Source organism: Apis laboriosa, unplaced genomic scaffold (assembly GCF_014066325.1).
Source record: "Apis laboriosa isolate Shangri-la unplaced genomic scaffold, ASM1406632v1 scaffold151_cov152, whole genome shotgun sequence".
Taxonomy (NCBI): domain Eukaryota; kingdom Metazoa; phylum Arthropoda; class Insecta; order Hymenoptera; family Apidae; genus Apis; species Apis laboriosa.
In genome coordinates this window covers 453,060-474,576 of record NW_025221867.1, presented here as the reverse complement: position 1 = coordinate 474,576, position 21,517 = coordinate 453,060, and the positions used below count along the sequence as shown (strand labels likewise).

General features: G+C 30.7%; 1 protein-coding gene across 3 annotated transcripts in view; it reads left to right on the top strand.

The window, feature by feature from the left end:
- Nucleotides 1-21,517, top strand: part of LOC122710736 (insulin-like growth factor-binding protein complex acid labile subunit) — a 434,244-nt gene that overhangs the window by 181,125 nt on the left and 231,602 nt on the right. The window contains exon 2 of one of the 3 annotated variants that reach the window (XM_043928776.1): nucleotides 3,475-3,519. The exons of the other annotated variants lie outside the window; for them this stretch is intronic. Coding sequence (XP_043784711.1) covers nucleotides 3,475-3,519 — 45 coding nt within the window. The remainder of the gene's footprint in view (nucleotides 1-3,474; nucleotides 3,520-21,517) is intronic. 3 annotated transcript variants of the gene reach the window in all.

The following is a 21,517-nucleotide window of genomic DNA, read 5'->3' as shown; positions in this document are numbered from 1 at the left end:
GTAAATTCATCGATAAAGTCAATATCATTAATAATAATTAACATTATCCTCTTAATAGAGTAATGCCAATATTTATCGATAATTTTAGCCTTAGTTTCGAGTACATACACGTTCGGTACTTCAGATCTATCTACTTTGAAGAGCACGAGGCATAAAATCAACCTATATATTCTAACCTAATATCATTAGCCCCTCAACCGAACAAGAACCTTTAACAAAAATACTTTACGTTTCATTGTATAAATAAAACATTCGTGGAAAGAATAATATTAGAATTAAACGGTTATATTTTTCCACAAAGTGGATGTTGTAATTTTAATGAAAGAAACGTGTGCATTAGAACGGAACGAAATACAACTTCTTTTATTCCATTTATCATGAAAACAATCAAAAATCACAAATTTCCCTATAAAATTTCAACATCTGCATCTCATAAACCTTCTCAAATCATCATATATTTAACACACTGTAACTTATTTAGAAAGCCATTATTTTGCACAAGAAAAATAAAATGAAAATAATTGAAAATAAAATGCTTGGTAATATAAAATAAACATAACGAATTATAAAAACTTACAGAAAGAAATCGATAACACGATGGATATGACCCATTCCAACGTAAATGAAAAGTTAATAATAAGGAAATGATCCAACGTTCAACCTGTTAATCGTTAAAAGGGCACGTAACACAAACATCGCGATAATTTCAAGGGGAGGATTTAAATTAATTTCTTTTTTTTAAAAACGGTGTAATATCAGCTTCGTTCGAGAAAAGAGAACGAGAAACTCTCGGAAGCGGGAACTGCTCGGCGATCTTAAAATTACACGTTGGGCAATTACAAAGTGGGGCGTGCTGGTGCGAAGATCTGTCGGGTAGAATCTACAAAAGCGAACAACCGGGTGTGATCAAGCTGCGGAGATTTTCTCCCCGGCGAATGAAATTTAAATTTGCTCGCGGTTTTTAATTCGCAGCCCCGGGGGGAGGGGGGAGAGGTGACGTGTAACCGCGGAGCCGATCATCAGATCGTGGAAGTTTAATCAAACGATTGCGTGAAATGAAACAATATTAATCGGATTAGAATAAATCTTAATGGATTTTGGAACGGTGAAATAGCCAATTAAATTAATCTGCTTTGCATTCCTCGATTAACATGGAATGTAATTTCTCGAATGCTTAATGCCCGATATATTTTCCGTTGAAAACGCAAACAGTTTCAATTTAAGGGAACTGTAGATCGCGCAACGATGTCAAACATTGAATTTACAACGGTATCGGTTTATCAAATATCTACGCGGAGAGCACGGAAATTAATCGGTTTTATCTCGATTCCCATGCACACCAATGCGCATCTACGGAAATCGTTTTGAAACGCGGTTCGTTATTATTGCCCTGAAACTAAAATGTAAGAAACACCGGAACGTGCTCTCGAATATTTTACGAGCAATTGGTATCGAGCGATATTTATTTCTCGTTTAACCTTTTCAGTGATTATATTGCATACAGAGTGATCAATTACGGAGTGTTCAGAAATTGAAACGGTTAGAATAAGGCGAATAAAATCAAGAATAAAATAAACGCATTTGTATGTTGACAAATTAATTAAAAAATTGACGAAAATATCAATATCAAATTTTCTTAAACATATAAACAAAACAAAAAAAAATAATGGGGAACGTTGATTTTCAAATATAAAACACGAATAATAACATATAAACTTGATTGAAGCCATAGAAAGAATTTATAACTGATATTAATTCGTTGCCCTATAATTGTGGTATTAAATTCAATTCTTTTCCTTATACCTACCATAATCAATGTAATAGAAAAAAAACCGAGAAAGGATTAAATATTTAATCATCAAAACTCGTTCAGAAAATAGAGAAGACCATATCATTGAACCTCCTTTTTGTTTTATCCCGATATCTCAATTGGTTACCGAGATACAAACACTCAAAATATTCAAGACAGTGCAGAAATTATGAATGGGCTCGTGACCCAATGATCTAAATATTTTCCTGGAAATGCGTACTACTTTTTTCCAGGAATCGCGTCTATCGCTTGTCTGGAGTTTGGGATAGGTCAGTGAGACGAGGCGCGAGCGAGAGATCCGAATAAGCGACGAGGACGAAGATAGTAAACGGTTAAAAATTACCGCTTTTCTTTATACGACGATATCTCGGGAACCGGAAGTCGTATCAAGAAAAACAAAAAAAAGTTTTAAAGAGTAAGGTTCCACACTTCTAATGATCGTTCACTCGTTGACCGGAAGTTATTATTTTCGGAGTTATAAAAGTTCAAAGTTTTCATAATTTTAATAGGGTTTAATCAGGTTTAAGATAAATGATTAAATATCATTCTTTTGTTTACACGACAATATCTCGGGAACCGGAAGTCGTATCGAAATAAATGAAAAAGCGTTTTAAAGGGCAAGGTTCTGCGCTTCTAACGATGCTTTATTCATTGATTAAAAATCACTATCTTCGGAGTTATAACGATTTAAAGTTTTATTAATTTTAATTGAGTTTAATCGAGTTTTAAGATGAACTATATAAAGGGTAAGATATATGATAGAATATGTTTATTTCTGGAAAAATATTGCTTATAACGGTCTTATTAATGGCACGTTGAAGACATTAAACAAGTTGAATCTTCGTTTAATCGTTATGAAATTTAATTATGTTAATTAATCGAAATCGGGTTTTACGAGTTCCGTTTATTTATAGTAATATATGTATTGCTTCCTAATTAGATGTTTAGAATAAGATTCAGCTAGATAATAGCTTTAGATATTGCTTTAAATATAATCGTGCAGAAATGGATGAGGAAAAAATAGATTTTTTTTAGTTTTCTTTCAGTTTTCTTTTCAATTTTTGAAGAAATAAATAAATAATTATTAGATATAAATGATCTTATATTGATCTTAATCGATTTGTTCAACGTTTGCTTATTTCAAATAAATCTCGCAATACAATTTCATGGAAGCAGCAAACTGATCGTATATTAAAATCAAAGCGAATGCTTTGGAAGTAAACATTGTTTCTTCTTTTCTTCATTATATTATTCCCCCCCCCCCCTCCCTCCTCCTCTTTTTTATTTTTCCTTCTTTCTAATAAAGGATGTTTATACAACGGATAAAAGAAGTTGTTTTTTTTTTTTTTTACGTTGTTTATCAGCGAAAAATTTTATTTCGACTGCTTTTATCTCTAACCGCAATTTTTACATTCGCTCGACTATTTGAGTTACAACGAAAATAGAAAATACGAGCATATACCTGTGTTATACCATTTTTTAGTGATAGTAAACATTAAATTAAATTGAAAAATTTTTTTATGCGCTTTTTATTCGACGAGTAATTCGTTTAAAATTTATTTACCAGGCGTTTAGTTTCATCGATAATGTAAACTTCATATTTTATTTATATTTGCTTTCATGCGTATATTTTTCTAACCTTTTACTTTTTTTTTCTGTTTCAGGTAAGTGATAGATGTCAACCATTATCTTTCCAAACAGCCATACACGTAAGTAATTAATTGAAAATATTAGTTATTTAATTTATAAGACTTTAATCCTTTTTTAACAATTTTCATAAAACAGCTTGTTGTACTTGAAAGAATTATCCTAAAACCTTGTTATAAAAACTTACTAATATTCTTTCTTTCGAATACTATCAAAATACAAAATTACAAAATCAACTATCATATATAAATAATAAAATAAATCTATTACAAAACAAAAAATTGTTGTTTTAAGATAATTTCGAGAGAAAAAGATATCCTAAAAGTATACACTTTCAATTAAAACAAGCTGTTAAGACTATTTCCAAAAAAATTCCAACAATTCCAAAAATCCAATCCAAATACAAAAATCTCGATAAAACTACTCTTATATACACTTTATTATTGTTAAACACGACGAAACAAAATCCGAACGTAATTTTCTCATTCCGGATCTGATATGTAGACTTGTCCTCTCAAAGCAATTCCACCGGAACGATGGGTCGGGGTTAAAAACTACGCGTCCGAGATAATCCAGGTGAAACATGTTACAGAGCGTAATAATAATTAAATATATCCCTTTACTGCTACAGGATCCGATTAACCGAGGCGTTTGTCTCCTCTGTCGGTTGTATTAATTCATTCGATGCTCGCTAATGCGCGTGACACATGCCGCGATTGATAACAGTTGTTCGCTACGCTATTGTTCCGTGATAATGTGATTTACTCGTGCACGCCACTCGCGTAGAATAAACGCTTTTTCGGCGGATTCATCCTTGCGCCAGACTTGTGACAATCGGTAATATTGATACGTTTATCCATAGATATATATATATATGTATATATATATCGATAATATTGACAATGGATCCAATTTAACAATTAGGAATTAGAAATTTTTCTTTTATTCGATGTTATTATTATAAAGTACAATATAAGTTAAAATACGAAGGTAACACGAATAAAAGTAGTCTATTTATTTTTATTTCGAGTAATTACGAATAACAGTTTTACGTGGTTTAATAATCGAGTATAAAAATTGTAGTAATTTTTTGTTATCGATACATCAAAAACTAACTCGGTAAGTAGTTTATTTATTTTTATTTCGAATAACTACGAATAACAGTTTTACGTGGTTTAATAATCGAATATAAAAATTTAATAAAATTAATAAATTACTAAATTTAGTAAAATTTAGTAAAATTTAGTAAAATTAGTAATTTTTTGTTATCGATACATCAAAAACTAATTCGGTAAGATATTTGTTACGTTCTTTTCGATAGATGGGAATGCAATCCGTGGAATAAAATTGGGAATGGGTTGACTATTCGAGAGGAAAAAGGATAAAGGTATATGGTGATAGCATAATTTTGCGTTTTTAGTTTTATTTTTATTTTTAAATAGAGATAATTGAGGAAATATTTAAGATTACGTATTTAATATTAATTGGAAATTTTAATATATTAATTGGAAAATTTATAGAGATAAAAATTTGTAAATGGTTTGGTGATTATGTACAAGTCATTGACCTCATTGATTTTTGAACAGCCTTGGGATATATTATCAAGGTCATTGTCCTGATAATTTTATCGATTCGTGCGTATAATTTGGCTTCAGGAAATATAGATTTGTAAAAATAAATATTTCATATTTATTTATGACGTTTGAAGTAATTTTAAGATAGAAATAGAATAAAAGTAGAACAGGATAAATAAAAGAAATTAGAATTTTGATTTTTTATAAAATAATTATCTTAGCTAGTTCGACGACCTCAAAGTTCAATGAGATATATGTATATGTATAGCATTACAAATATTCTTGTATATCTTTGAAAATAACAATATAGATAAAATTAATTAGAATAGGTTTTCATCTTGATAAGATTATGAGGCCATCTCTGTTTTATGAATAATTTTCAATAATTATAGTTCATTAAATCAAATATTTACAAATAATATAATATATAGATATGATAAAAATTAACGAAGAAGTTAATATTCGTATAATAAAATAAACGTGAAGTTTACTTATGAATGAAAATTTAATATTTAGATAAAAACGAAAATTACATAAGTGGATATGTTTGAACAATGGTTTCATCGATAAGATACGCTTTATGCTTTAAATGTATTATTAATTTTATTTTAGCGTGCTTAAATTTATCTTTCATCTTGAATTCACAATTTTTTTTCTTACAAAAGAAAATTTTGATGGTAGATTTTTAGTTTTCAATTCTCAAATTAAATAAACGAAATATAATATTTTCTAATGCAAAAATCTTATCAAATATTCGAGATTGGTATTTCTTATGAATTTTTACAATTCATGTAGTTTCGTTCAAATTCAATTAAATTATATTGGAATATATTCGATTCTTATCTATTACTCTTGCATTTAAACACCAACAACGTATCATATTTTACTCTTACATTCGCAGGTGTTACCATATGTAATTCAAAAATAAACTTTAATGAAGGAAGAGCATACATTTCTGTACACCTGCTACTTTATTATGCGACCCTTTTTTAAAATGATGTGCCCCACATTCGTTGATTTTGATATATTTATTTAATAATGTTAGGCATTATACTCTCTCTCTCTCCCCAACATTAATTAAATTAAACCTAAAAAAAAAAGAAGAAACCATTTCCTGCCTCTTCGTTACAATTATCATTATAATTTATATTTTTAATTAGTCGAGCTTCTGTAGGGATTAACTCGCAGAGAGAAAGCGTGTAAACAAATTGCGGAATATTATTGTTTGCGGCAAACTGTTTCCATAAAAGTTTACTTTGGACGTTTAACAATCAGTTTTAGTACCGTCGGCGTAAATTTATTTATAATTTTGATTATTAAATTAAAATTCAGAAATATCTAAACGATAATATTCCATTTGATTGACTAAAATCGTTTTAAAAAAGATATTATTAAAAAATTGAGAGTGGATAAATAGATAATTGTTTTCTGTTAAAGTAACTATACTTTAAAGATTAAAATTTAAACGGTAAAATGGAAAGAAAGGATCTGCCTATCAAAAGTAAGACTTGAAGAATATCTCGAAACACTAAGATGTTCCTTTGAAACTGTTTAAAATACAATAAGAATATTTCTTCTTTGTAACAATCGTGATAAGAATTACGAAAAAGTAATTTAAAATAAAGCTACTTCTTTTAAATTAAATAATTACAAAGAACGTTTCATTCTTTTATTATTTATTTAATTATATCGTTTAATTTAACTTCTAATTTTTATTAACGTATACTAAACTTAATTCAACTAACTCGATTTAATCGAGAGACGTTAAAAATCGGGCAAATAAAAATTTTATTAATTCCGTTAAAAATCCCACGAACCGATTAATCAAAATAAAATTGTAAAAGGAGAACGAAAATATAATTCGAGATTGTCGATATCCTCCTGTAAAATGCAATAAAATTTAGTAACTCCCATAACATCTCGTATGACATTTCAATTAAACAATTCACTAGAAATCCACCAGACATTTATCTAATACCGTAATACCTCTCGACGCACCCTCTTCTTATTAACTTTACATCCCCTGTAAAAATTCATCTTTCTCTCGCGAAATTTCCAAGATAAATAATACAATGAAACAGAGTACAGAGACATAAAGGTATTTTCTTCCACAAAAATACACACACACACACACATATACACACACATACATAATCGAGTTTGTTTCGCGGCACGAACAAACGTTTTGTTTCCCATGACTTTTGTTGACTCGGTTGGTCATCGATACGAGCGTTATCTAACGTCGCGACGGGGTCGTGGAAACTCGCCTCGCCCTTCCCCTCCCCCTCGATAAGATTATCGCGGCGGAACGGAGGAATCGAGGTGTCAGTGACCGGCTTATCGAGGACACGCGCGCGATTTCGCGGTTTGCACTTTCCACACACACCCTCCCTCCACCCACATAGGGGTGGGCGGCTGTAGAAAATTCGAACGTCCGGTCGCATGAAGGGCGTTAATTTTGAAAAGCAGCCGATAACAAGCGCTCGTTGGCTTAGACGAGCCGGCGCAAATGGGCCGGTTGCACGCGATCGTAAATTCATCAGCCGATATTTACATTCCGATGTGCATAAATTCGTCATTCAGAACGGCCGTGGTGGCCGTTCCACCGGTATTGATTTTAACGGAATCTCACGCGATGACACTCTGGCCTATGACAAACATTGATTTATCGGATGGCCGCGAGCTCTGTACTTTTTGTCCACCGATAGAAATACGGGGCTCGGTCCGTGAAACGAGATTTCGTACGGAAAGCTTTTCCGCTTTCACCGTTCGGCCTCTATCGCTCCCCGGGACGATGGGACGATCGTTTCGAAGATTTTCGTCTGCGTATTGCACGGTAATACGATTTTTAATATAACGTTTAACTTTGCTTTTTTTCCTCCCCTCCCCCTCTCAAGGATTATGCAAACTGAATTTGATTCGTGGATATTCGGGGAAATTTGTTCGTTCTTTTCGTTTCCTCTTGATCGATCGTTTTTCACGATAGAAGGATATTTTGACAAGAACTTCTGTTCGTGTTGCGTATCTTATGTTATTTTTAATATCGTTTATTTGTTATTTGAAAGCGATTCAAATTTCGCATATTTAAATACACTTATGATGTACGATGCAAGAAATTGAGGACTCAATTTTCTCTTTCTTGTAATACATCATATTGAAATCTAGTTTATTACACGTGATGAATCGTGCTATTATAAATTAAGTATATTGAATATTGTTTATCGAGTTAAAAAGATGAAATATATTGCAATTTCTAATCTTAAATAATAATGTGATAGAATCGTGTTAATTTCTCCCTAAGATTTAATTTCAACACAAATTATTATGCATCTCTAATTTGAGCTGTTAACTCTTCGTTCGATCGAAAAAAAGAAAAAAAGAATCAATTTCAATTAAATGAGATCCATTCGAACACGAGACTAATATAATTTATCCCAAATAGAAATGAAACGAAACGCTCTAAACAATGGAGGATTATTAAATAAACGATATACTAATTTGTCTAGCAAAGATATCGACAATCAATGCGATCAATTAATTTTGCTTTTCCTGATTAACAGGTTGAACAAAATCACGAAGTAAATTAATTTCAGCGCGGAATGGAACGATACAATTTTCTCTGTTTTTGATTCTGTCAATTGCAGGTTACTGATTTGTTAGATTGTTCGAACAATCAACTTCTAACGAACATTGATCGCAATGGGGAACGAGGTTAAATGCAGTATACATATGTATATCGATACCAACTATATATTTGGAATCGTTTCGTTTTGAGTTCTGAACCGTGTGCAGAAGCATAAGATGGAATAATTTTTATCCCTTTCCTTGAACGAGCAAAAATAATAATGTAAAAAAAATAAATGAATGTTGAAATGTCCTATCTAAATATGCCAATAATTATTTATATGGTAAAGATAGAAGAGAGAACTTTATTTTTATTTTATTTGAATTTTATATTTCTTTTGAATATGTTTAGCTTAATAAAGTATTCGAATATATTGTGTTCTTATGGAAAAATTCACTTCAACTCGAAAATTTTGAAATTTATTTTATAGTGAAATCTAAATATTTTATATATTTAATTTGTAATCAATGTCGTGGAATATAGAAGATTTATTTGTTTAATACAATATTTAAATATTAATAAAAATTCATTAACCACGTGAGAAGCACGTAATATTTTTATTAACATTTTTGAATAAAATATATTTCCTCAATACATATATATATAAAATATTTCCAATATCAATTTATATTGGAAATAAATTCAGTTTAATTAACTTAATAAAATCGAATTATTATGGAGGAATCTGAGATTCCATAACACTGTTTATCTAATTTATTTTAAAAATGAAAAAAGTATTGAAGTTTTAAAAATTTAGAGAAAATTTCTGATAAAGAAAATTTCGAACAATACGTATAATTACAACAATTCTTTCGAAATTTAAATTTAAAGCTTATTAATACTTAAATCTACATACGTATTTTTTATGTTTAACAGTTTCTATTTACATCGATCGATCATATACTTTTTCGTATCATTGTATATTGATTTGGACTTTAATTGGAAATTGAATACAAATGTACATTATTTATCGTACGAATTATGAGGGAATCGATAATCCAAATATAATAATAAATCCTGTAATAATAATAAAAGCGTTTCGTTCGGTCGAATTAATGGAAAACAAACGAGTGTGGCGTGAAAGCTCGAACAAAAATGGAATTAGTTAAGTTTTGTCGTTTTATCGAAAGCTGGTGGGTTAGTTATCTTTGAATCGGGAATTATTGGTTGAATAAATTATCGGGGAAATAACTAATTCCTGAAATTAATTGCTTGAACGTGAAACAAAACGGTAAAAGGTTTTCATCTTTCCGCAAAGTAAAGTTTGTTTAAAGGCGAGTGGGTATTACCTCAAAATGGCAATTTAACTGAAATGTCAAGTTGTCTTAGATTAAATCGTATTTTCTTGCTGCTTAATACTAATACTTTAAGGCTTATATCTTTTTGTTTGCTTATTTTATTTAATTTTATTATTATATATTCGAAGATTTCAAAGTAAATTTATCCCAATTATTTTCCAATATTTTAGATTGATTCAAAATTTATGTGTAAAAATTAAAAAAGGAAAATACGATGTAACATTTTTTATACCAAGTTAAACTTTTGCGATTTCGTTAAATAAATAGATCGATATTCGATCAATAAAGAATATTGTTTTACAAATTTTAATTCTCTTTTTTTTCAAATTAAAATAATATTGTTTTTGATTGAATAAAAAATATAATTGTTATATATAATTTTCGCATTTTTCAGTTAATATTTAACACAGTTGCATATTCATTAAAACGAAAAAATAATAATTCTTTCAATATTTATAAGGATAAGGAAAAAAATAAAAATAAAAGTTTAGATTGAAGACTTAATAAAATTCGCCTTTACTTGATTTCTCTAGCTTCCAACTTCAATATTGTCAGTAAAGGAATGAAGCAAAAGCAAAAAAATAAAAAAGAAGAAGAAAAAAAAAGAAAAAAAAGAAAGAAAACTTAAATAAAAATGAAACGTTTTATGAAAAAGTTTTATTCCGCGTTTTCAATTTAATTTTGCACAAGAATCTCTTTCTTGCTTTATCGAAGAAGAAGAAGAAGAAGAGGCCATTTTTTAGTTTGCATTTCAATACACAAAAAATAGAATAAAAAAAAATAAATAAATAAATAAGAAAAGTGTCAAAGTGAAAATCCAACGAAACACGAATGAGAACGATTCCTTTCAAGACAACATAAGAGTGCACGCAGTGTCTTACAAAGAAAGACGTGGCGCGGCCATTTTCTTACGCATTGAAGGCTTTGAAAAATCGTTGAACCGTAAGAACAAAGTGGCGGAAATTAATTCTCGGACCCGAGACAACCTTCTTGGTCGTCTTCTCGATCGAATTCAATGGAAATTTCTCTACCCTAATTTTACAAGAACCGCATAAAGAAGAAAGGACCCGTGTGGAAACACGGGTTTCCTAGACAATAACCTCGACCGGAAGCGTACAGTCTCGCCTGTTTCCCTTCGACTTGGTCGGAGACGGTGTAATGTTTCATACTTGACATTACAAGGATTGTAACATAATCTGCGGATGGTTGAAGAACGCGAAAAAGGAAAAATAGTAGGAAAGAAAGTGGAATATGAACACGTAGGATGGATTACTCGAGATGAATACTTTAGTTAAGAGAAATATTTTATTGTCATGAGATAAATGACACGATTTCTTCTATTTATTTTTTTAAGTTTAAGTTTTTTAAGATGGATCTACTGTATCTAAAATTATATTTATAAAAAAAGTTTAAAGAGATCCATAAATATTCTATTAATTATTCTATTAAATTTATATTCTGTTAAAAGAGTACTGCGATTTAAATTAAATAAAATCTTCATTTTTTAACATTTAGAACCACATTCCATTCTTAAAATAAAAAAAAATTCTTTCATTCGAAACTAGACATCTAAAATGAAGTTATTTATAAATAACACATTTTAACATTCATCGCTATTACATTTATCTCATATATAATAAATTTTTTATCTTAATTCGTGCAATGCATCTGCGATACTTTTATTACACAACGATCAAAGAATACCATAGAACGATCTAATAATCGAGGTGATCGTGTTAGATGGTCCACCCTAGGTGGTTATACACAACACGCGCGTCGAACGAGAGGAAAGTGGTTAGAGGGAGGGAAAAATGAGAAAAGAGGTTCGAAGTCTCAGTGTTCGCAGGGAATCGCGTAAACGAAGGACCATTAATCAAAATCGCACCCTCTGTGTCGTTCGGTATCGCTGGAATCGGAACAAACGTGGTCCACGTGCACAAGTTCCCATATTAAACGTGGATATATCACGTCACGGGCAGAATTGGGCGTGCTACGTTATTGTAGATTTCTCAGCACTGTGAACAACGGCGGGTGCACGTGCAAGGGAGAACAGTGCTGCCCCCTAGAACATTTCGAGTCTTCTAAAGCGACCTCTAGTCTCCGAAACGTGTTACGATGCATCGAGCGATAGATTTAAAAGATTATGCGAATAATACAATATATGTATTCCAGTGTTGTGTGAACTATTGGCTTAAACCCATCACTTGGACCGATGCGTGACATCGCAATATGTTTCTGTAGGCTGCTTAACCTGTACAAGGGATAATTGCGCCATTCCGTTCGGTTAACGAAGCTGTTTCGTTGTGCCTTGAAAGAGGTGTGCAGTCGATTGTCTTGGATGAATGGAGATGTCTGTTCTCGGGAGGATGACGTATTGAAGCGATAAAATTTGAATAATGCACTCGTCGATGAATGCATGGTTTAATCGTTGAACTATTTAATTTTAATAGAAAGTGGGAAATCGTGGAGATTATTTTAAATAAGAATCTATTACGTTATTTTATTTGTGGAATTAATTAATATATGGAAATGTTATCAATAAAAGAAATAGAAAATTATGAAAGTAAAAATAAATTAAGAAATAAAAAAATTTTAGAAAAAATTAATTTTATATTTAATTTTCGTTTATACAATTTTTCATTAATGTTTTTTTTTTGTTTGAATTTTAAGTATAATAATAAATAGTAATATTTGTATAATTTTTTAAATATGTATTAAACATAAGATATCGAACAAATTATCAAGAATTGCAATTTTTGAATACAGAAGATGAACGTTTGAAGAGTTCAACTTTATAAAAAATCAGAAATATTTTATTATAGGCGTACAAACTATATATATATCTATTTCAAATTAAATTATTATAATAATGAATTGATAAATCCAACAAAGAAACAAATACGTAAATTTTAAATTAAACTAGTGCACCATCCACTTTGTCAATTCGACAATGCAGATAACCAAGTAATTCGCTCCTCTATTCATTAAAACTTTTAAGTTGGTGATATTTTACATACAGTTCACATCATTCACTTTATGTGTCTACCTGTTGTTTTATACTTGTAATAAAAAATCTAATTGAAATCGTTATTAAACTTCTACAGCAATAGAAATGGTTCATCACTTATCCTTTAACGACCCAGAATACTTCGCACGTATTGTACAGTTGTATTTTACTCCTTTTCTATTTTATCCAGATTCATATAGATTCATCAATTTTTGTTTTTCAGTTATTACTTAATACGAAAATTAAATATTAACTATTTAATTTATATATTTTTCGATCATTAAAGTAAAATACATTTTTGAAAATGGCTAAATATGTAAATAATATATTTAAATAATTCAAAACAAAATGAAATTTGATATCTCATAAATATATAAAAAAATTTTATATATATTTCTATGAATATTGATAAGATAGAAAGAAGTTATTAAATAATTATCGAAATTTTTAACTTAATTACGATAATAAATACCATACATTTTTCAAAAAAATTACATATAAACACAAATAATAATAAATATAAAATCATAGGATTTATATTTTTAAAAATTCAATAGAATATGTACGATTGCAAAATGCATAAAAAATACCAGAAATCTTAGTTCAAACAGATGTTAAATGATACAAAGAATTTTTTTCAATTCTAATATCTTCTAATTTTTCATATAAATACAATTTTCACGCGCACTACCCAGCTTAAATATCGATATGCAATAAAAAACCAGATATTAATAATGGGTTTACATCCCAATAATTTATCAACGTCGAAATTTGATTTGTGACAGCAATGGAAAGTATTGAACCAATTGGGCAAATAAAAAATGACATGGAACCGACGAGATCTGCAAACCGATCCAGCATAACCCTTCGATCCTCGTGCACGCGTGTACAATGGATCGTGTACGTTGTGCTACGTTGTGCTTATTCACCTAAATCTGGGGTAACATAAGGTGATGGGTATCAGACTGTATTTCACGAGAGAGGAGATACGGTCTAATGGTCGATGGAGACCTTGGTATCATTCTTCGAATGGGTACAATTCGATTCGTTTCTGGGAATCGAGCCCGAAAAAATTCGTCATCCAAGTCAGGATGTACGATTCACTCCATCCATGTTGAAAATATGTACAGGATATCTTTTGAAATAATCGAAAAGAAGATGGTTTAATAATAAGAATGATTGAAAAATAATTTTTTTCTTTTCATGTTCGTTTTTCGAGGAAATCAAATTTGAAAATTGATTGTCACAGATGGCTAATATAATTAATAATTTATCGTTTCAAAAAGTAAAAAATTTGAATAAATTACGTCTAATTCAAACTTTATCTACGATATCAAAGATACCATTTTATAAAATAAATAAATAAATTATTAAAACTAATTCCTTGCTATCTTTTGAAATGTACAATGTAATAAAATCTGCTGATACCACAAGTAATTACACAGATATAATGTAATTAATCAAGTTAAATGAAAAATAAATAAAACGAATATACAAAAATTTTCAATTTTACATAGGATTCGGGAATAAAATTTCTAAGACATCTTGCACGTATTCGGACATAGGAGGAGGAAGATTCGAGCGGAAACGCAACGTAATTTACACGGAAGGAGTCAGCAGTTCTTTCGTCCGCTGGTGAATACGTTTCTCGTTACCTCGGCGAAAGGAATGTATAATGACGAGAGACGGGCGAGAGATCGATATTAGATGCGAAATGAAGGAATACCTTTTTTCCTTAATGAGCAAATATTTCTCGCGAGTAATTATCCATCGCCAATTTTTCTTCGTTTTTTTTTTTCTTATATATATATATAAGTATATGCTCGAGCAACGCCGAATAGTTCGAATAATCGGGCACAGCCTGAGCCCTTCCCGACGTGATACGCGCGAGTTTGTGTATTTTATTCGAATCTATGACGCAGCAGATCGGACACGAGGTGTATGAAAGCGAAAGAAACTCGAGAGGAAAGAGAAAACGCGTCAGCGATATCTATCGTGTGATTTTATTCGTGTGTAACCGAGTGTAGCGGCAGAGATGAAGAAATTATTTATATCTTGAGCAATATACATGAACGTATTTTGCACGAAAAATCGTATTATTTATTGGTATTAGGAAGATTTCGTTCTTTGGTTAATATAACTCTTGGGTAAAAAATCATAGGATCATAAAGTTCGATATTTTTCAGTCAAATTACTGTATATACTATATATATTATCCTATATATATATATGTACGTATTAATAATTTGCGTTTTCTTTTCGTATGCATTTTAGCATATCTTTTATGAATGATATTATTATTCGATTGATTTTTGCCAAATATCGAGAAATTTTTTAAATTGCTATGGAAGTAAATAATATATTAATAAAATTTGCAATTGAAACACGAGGAATGAATTGATGAATAATATTAATTTTTCAGCCAGGAATCGTAGGTAGTTCTGTGATTTTAATGGTCAGTCGCTCATAATAGACACGAATGGAAGTCAATCAATAATTGATCCCTTTCGACGTGTTTTCAATTCCCTATATCGGTCTTTCTATCGATTAATCGGTCAAGGGTAGACTGATGGCCTAAATGATTAGTTGATTTGTACTATTAACCCGCATACAGAAATTGTTTTTTAAAGGAGAGAGATTCTCGTGCGAAAAGATCTTGAATTAATAAAGATTATAATTTAACGTGCTACAATATTCATTATACAAGTGTATATATACAGGATATCATATTTTCAATTTAATAATTTTAAAAAAATCATTATATTATATGGAATATAAATAATTTATATAAATAATTTATAATTTAATGGAATATAAATAATTTATATTCCATATAACGAATCATTAAGTTGTGACTCATTCTTTTCAGAGATAATTAGATTAAAAGAATAATTCAGTATGGTACATAAAATAAATAAATTCAGAGTAAAAAAAGATGAAAAATTTTTTTATTTGATCTTATAATACTTTTGACTTGATTAACATTTCGATTAACATATCATATTTTCAATTTAATAATTTTAAAAAATCATTATATTATATGAAATATAAATGATTTATATTCCATATAACGAATCATTAATTTGTGACTTATTTTTTTCAGAGATAATTAGATTAAAAGAATAATTCAGTATGGTACATAAAATAAATAAATTCAGAATAAAAAAAGATGAAAAATTTTTCCAGAAAGATATATCAAGAGGGATGAATTTATTTGATCTTGTAATACTTTTGACTTGATTAACATTACGAATTTTTCAATTGAAATCAATAATTTTTACTTTTTTATATATTGTATTATAAATTGGCATCGAGATATTTCCAAACTCAATATCTTTAGATTCGTTCTATAAAAAAATAGTTTCTTCCAAGTTGAAGCAACGACATTCGAGGGAATAAATCGCATAATTCTTTCATGTGATGCCATTTAAAAAATAATTTCTTCCAAGTTGGACCAACGACGGGATTCGAAGAAATAAATTGTAGAATTATTGAAGCGTGTCAGAATATATCGGCAACAATATTACAGATCTTTTCAAAGGTGAAAACTTGTGTATCGAAGTGAACAACTGAGAATTTGAACGTACACTATCATAAGATTTTTATCAACGATATAACTGCTATTTTTTGAATCACTGTAATATGTAAATTCCGATCATATAACTTTTTTTCGGCATACATTGGATAACTAACTTAAATGATATATCAATTTTAAGCATTTGTGCTAAAGAGAACTCTAAGTAATATCGAATCATCCCTTTTAATGCTACTTTGAGAATATAATTTCAATAGAAAAATATAATATTTATTTATACAAATTTTTAATCAATTATCATTTCTTATGATTGAAACAATTTTTTAATTCCTTTTTCAATAAATTTCTTTTTTTTTCTCTTTCCATTGGAAAAGTTTTATAAAAAAAAAATAGATGATAATTTTTTCACGATGATTAACTATTTATTTTATTTAATTATTATATATTATATATTATAATTTATTTATATATTATTATATAATATTATTTAAAATATTATATTATTATATTTATTATAATATAATATTATTTATAATAATATTATATATTATTTTTCATTTTAAATTATCATCATGATGATTTATTTTAAACGTATTAAATTATTGTTTGCATTTTCAATTAAAAAAAAACTAAAAATATAAGTTTCGATATATATCGAAATAAACGGCATTCAGCTTTGCAGATTTATTCAAAGACATCTCAAATAAATGATAATTTTTGTTAGAAATATTTTTTATATTTTCTATATTTTTCGAGATTAGAATAAAGATTAAAATAGGACATTTCATATATATATATCAAATATTTTGTATTTCGAAGAGAAATGTCGAAGAAATTTCGTATTTCCGATAATACAAAATCGAATATTTCAACATAGATACGAAATATACATATTTTCCGATATATCATATCTTTATTTCGAATGCAAATTCGAGAGGAATTATGCACCAAGTCAATGGCAACATTAATCATAAAATTATTATATGAATTTTGAAACTGATATTTCCGAAAGAAACCTCTTGGACTTGTTTATCAAAGAAATTTATTCAATAAAATTTTCCTCAAATAACTTTTCTTTCGGAATACAAATCTAATATCATTATCAAAATTATATGCATTAATTTATTGTTATTACTATAACAAAATCCTTTTAAAAATAAATCATACTTCTAATATAAATAATCACGTATACCATAAAAACAATATACAAATATATAATTCTTTCTTAAATAATTACATTACGAAACTTTATAAATCGCATCGTAATATTCGAAAATATAATACATATAATAAATATTCAAATTTAATCTCGTCAATTGTACTCATACGATATAAATCCTTATATAAATATCCACATTTATAATATTTCAAACGTAATTGCATCGTTATATTTTATATATAATCGTACGAGATTATAACGCTCACGTTCGATTCTAATATCCAGGGTCGAGCATTATCATGTCGATGACAAAAAGAGAAAGGAAGAGAAAGAAAGAGAGAGAGAGAGAGAGAGAGAGAGAGAGAGAGAGAGAGAGAGAGAGAGAAGTAGAAGGGAGGCACGTCGAAAGGTTTTTCTCGTGGAGGGAAGTAAATGCAGCCGAGCTCGGCTCTTGGGATTTCAGCCGCTAACCAAAGCTCTTTATAGGTCGTCGTCTTCCTCGAAGACAAATGGAAATGCCCTTCGTTTCTTTGTATAAGCCCGCCGCGTAATTTCATGAACGCGAGAAGGAGAAGGAGGGGAGGGGAAGAAGGCACGTCTTGGAAGAGTAGCTCCATTAGCGTGTCTCTCTTGAAAATAAACATCCCGGACCCTGGAACGAAGGATTGGACAGGTAGGTCTGCCAGGTTTCGATTCGATCCTCTTCCCCTCCTCTCCCTCAACGTCATCAAATAATCGAGCGAATCGTCGCGCGAAGAAAAAAAATCGTTCGATCCCATCCCTCTCCCATTTAACGTATTATTTCGCGCGACTCGATTATCCTCCTGTTTTCAATTAACCCATTCCAGAAATCCTTGAAACTTTCATCTAAATTTACACGGGCCGGCATGTTATTAATCGAATATGCACGCGTCCTAATGGCGACTTCACGGTTATACAGTGCCAGCTTTCAATGGGCCGATCGATCCACCGGCTCATAATCCGTTTATACCCGAAAATCACGCGTCGGTTGCTATACCTGCCGTATGCCCCCATTTGTACCCGTCCTTTGATAAAACTCTCCTCATTGATACCAGCCGCGAATCGATTTTATCGAGGCGATTTCGTCGGGCCGCGAAACACCACGGGCGCAAAGGAGATTGGAATGGATATGGAAAATATTATCGGCACACACTCGATCCAAATGAAAGATCTCTACCAAGTCTCGAAGTAGATTCGAATTTTTTTTAGATATAGATAAACGATCGCCAGTATTCGAACTTTTAAGAAAATGAAAATCCGTCGAAGAGATTATTTAAGGAAATAAAATAATAGAAGAGAAAAGAGGAGATAATAGAAATAAGATAAGAGAAATAATAGAAGAGAAGAGAGAGAAAATAAAATAAGGGAATAAAATAGGAACAGTGTTGTATAAATACTTTCCAAGAACGTTTTCCAAAACAAGCCCCAATCGAATCCGAAATTTTGCACGAATCGCCTAATAAATTGCGGTTAGAGGGACGCGGTTTTCTCGAGAAAACGGCCGATAATTAAACGATTTATCACCAAGCGAAGGGGAGGAAGAGGAACTCGAAATGGATGTTGGACGGAGGGGGATGATCGCCTCTGCCTCTCTCCTATCCCCTTATCAACTGCGCATAAATGCAATCGCGTACATGGACGTGGTGCATTACCGGTCTACGCATCTGTCCTCCCCTGCACGCACTCATCTCACCCCTTGTCCGTCACTCTTCCACCCCTACACGCTCGCTGCCCGCGCGATGCATTCGACGTTAATGCTCGACACACTCGACGACTCTCTGATGGTGCAACACTCGCGAAACAGGCGGGTTGGGTACGTTTATACCTCGATAGATACGAATGGCTGCGCAAAGGATGAAAGAGACGCTCCCCTAAAAATCGCTCCTCCTCGTCTCTCTCTCTCTTTCTCTCTCTCTCTCTCTGTAACTGATGGTTTCGTGGATGTTGAAAGCCCCCCAGTGACAACGAGGAACGCTGTTTTTTTTTTTTTTTTTTTTTTCTTACTTTTTTTCGGTTACTCCGAAGGGTGGCTGCGAGAGGAGACGTGAAATTGGAGGAAAAGGAGGGAGGTAACGAGAAGAGATTCGTCATGGAGGAAGATTCGTTGTGAATGGTTATGAGAGGAGATCGAGGGAAATTCGCGGGTTTAATATGGTGTAAAAAATAATAAAAAGAAGGGAAAGAAGAGTTTTGGGTTTTGGCGAGGTTTTGGGGGAGGGGGGGGGACGTTGAAATGGTAACGGAGTGCGATAAACAAAATGGAAAGAAAGGAGAAAGAGAGAGAGAGGGAGGGATTGAAAAGGATGAATGTGGATTAAAATAATACGGGGAGAAACCATGGAAAAGAACGTGGAATAAATATGGTGGAACGATTCGGAAGGAAAGGGTGAGAGCGAGTTGGAGAGAAAGAAGGAGGGGAGGAAGGAGAGGGGGTGAAGTGGACTTAAAACAGTGCAGAGAGAGAGAAAGAGAGAGAGAGAGTCGAGGAAAGACAAGAGTTCAAGAGTAGCAGGGAACCAAAAAAGAAGCATGCTAATGTGCAACGAAGCGAGGAAACAGTTGGAAAAGAGGTTGAGCCTCGTGTATACAGGGTGGCCGTGATATTTCAGTTTGTTTTCACGTTAGGTGAACAAGAGCGATACGGGCAATCGCGATGCTGGTAAGTTAAACGTTGGATGGCCCTCTACGTCTGACGCGGATCAAACACAAAGAAGACACGTGTGCGATCATTACAGAGAACGAACATCTGTTAATTCGGAAATGCACGCTCGACGAATCGAGAGCGCAGTTTTGGGTCAATCTACCGTGTCATCTTACAGTCTATTAACCGCTTTGACTCCATTTGACGTTCAATCTTTGACGCGGAATTTTAACATTCGAGCTTATCTCATTTAATAAGATTTTAGAATTTTTTTTTTTTTTTTTTATTTTCTAATTCTAGAATCGTAAGTGAAGTATAAGTTATAAATAAAATTTCGTACATAGGTAATTTTAAGGTTATTTTATATAGGAATGAATTATATTTTATATAGGAATATATTATACGTTCTTTTCATACTAATTTTTTTTTTTTTTTATTATTCTTCTTAAATTTTTAATGAATGTATAAAATAACATTAGATCATTCCTCGATTAAAATTTTAAGGGATAAAAATGCGGGTTCTCGATTATGCGAAAAGTTGACATCCGTAATTCTTTATGGATCAACCGCATTTGCATCTCATACATATTTTCATTATGGTATCATTATTGAAAATGCACTTCACAATGGTATGAATATTTTTCACTTTTCGTCATTATATTATTTTAATATTATATTATCTATTATAATCTTATTTATATATAATTAATATTATTTCTGATAAACTAATTTAATTATATTGCATGTATGTAAGTGACGTAATCCCTTAAAAAGTTATCAATTATCCTAACTTTTTAAGACTCGTTAAAATTCTTAAAGAGAATTACAAGTACATTTTTATTTAATTCAAAGTAATACTCTCATCGATGTTATCTATATTTATACGAAACGGAGATGGAATTGGCCGAGTTATTGGAAACCACTTCGCTCTTCTTTTTATCCTCTCTCATTACGTTTATCTGAAATTAAAATTAAAGGAAATTTCTATGCAAACTTAATCCTTTGACTCGCTTTTTTCCCCGAACCCGAAGAAAAGAAGAACATAGGTAAAAATATACATATATTTTCCAAAAGATACAAAAATTTTCATTATTTTCATTATAAAAATTGCAAAAACCTGTCTCAAACACGTTTCCTCCTCGCTTGATCGATGGCGTAATTATCGATATCGTTTGTCGTAAAAAAAAATCTAAAAAAATT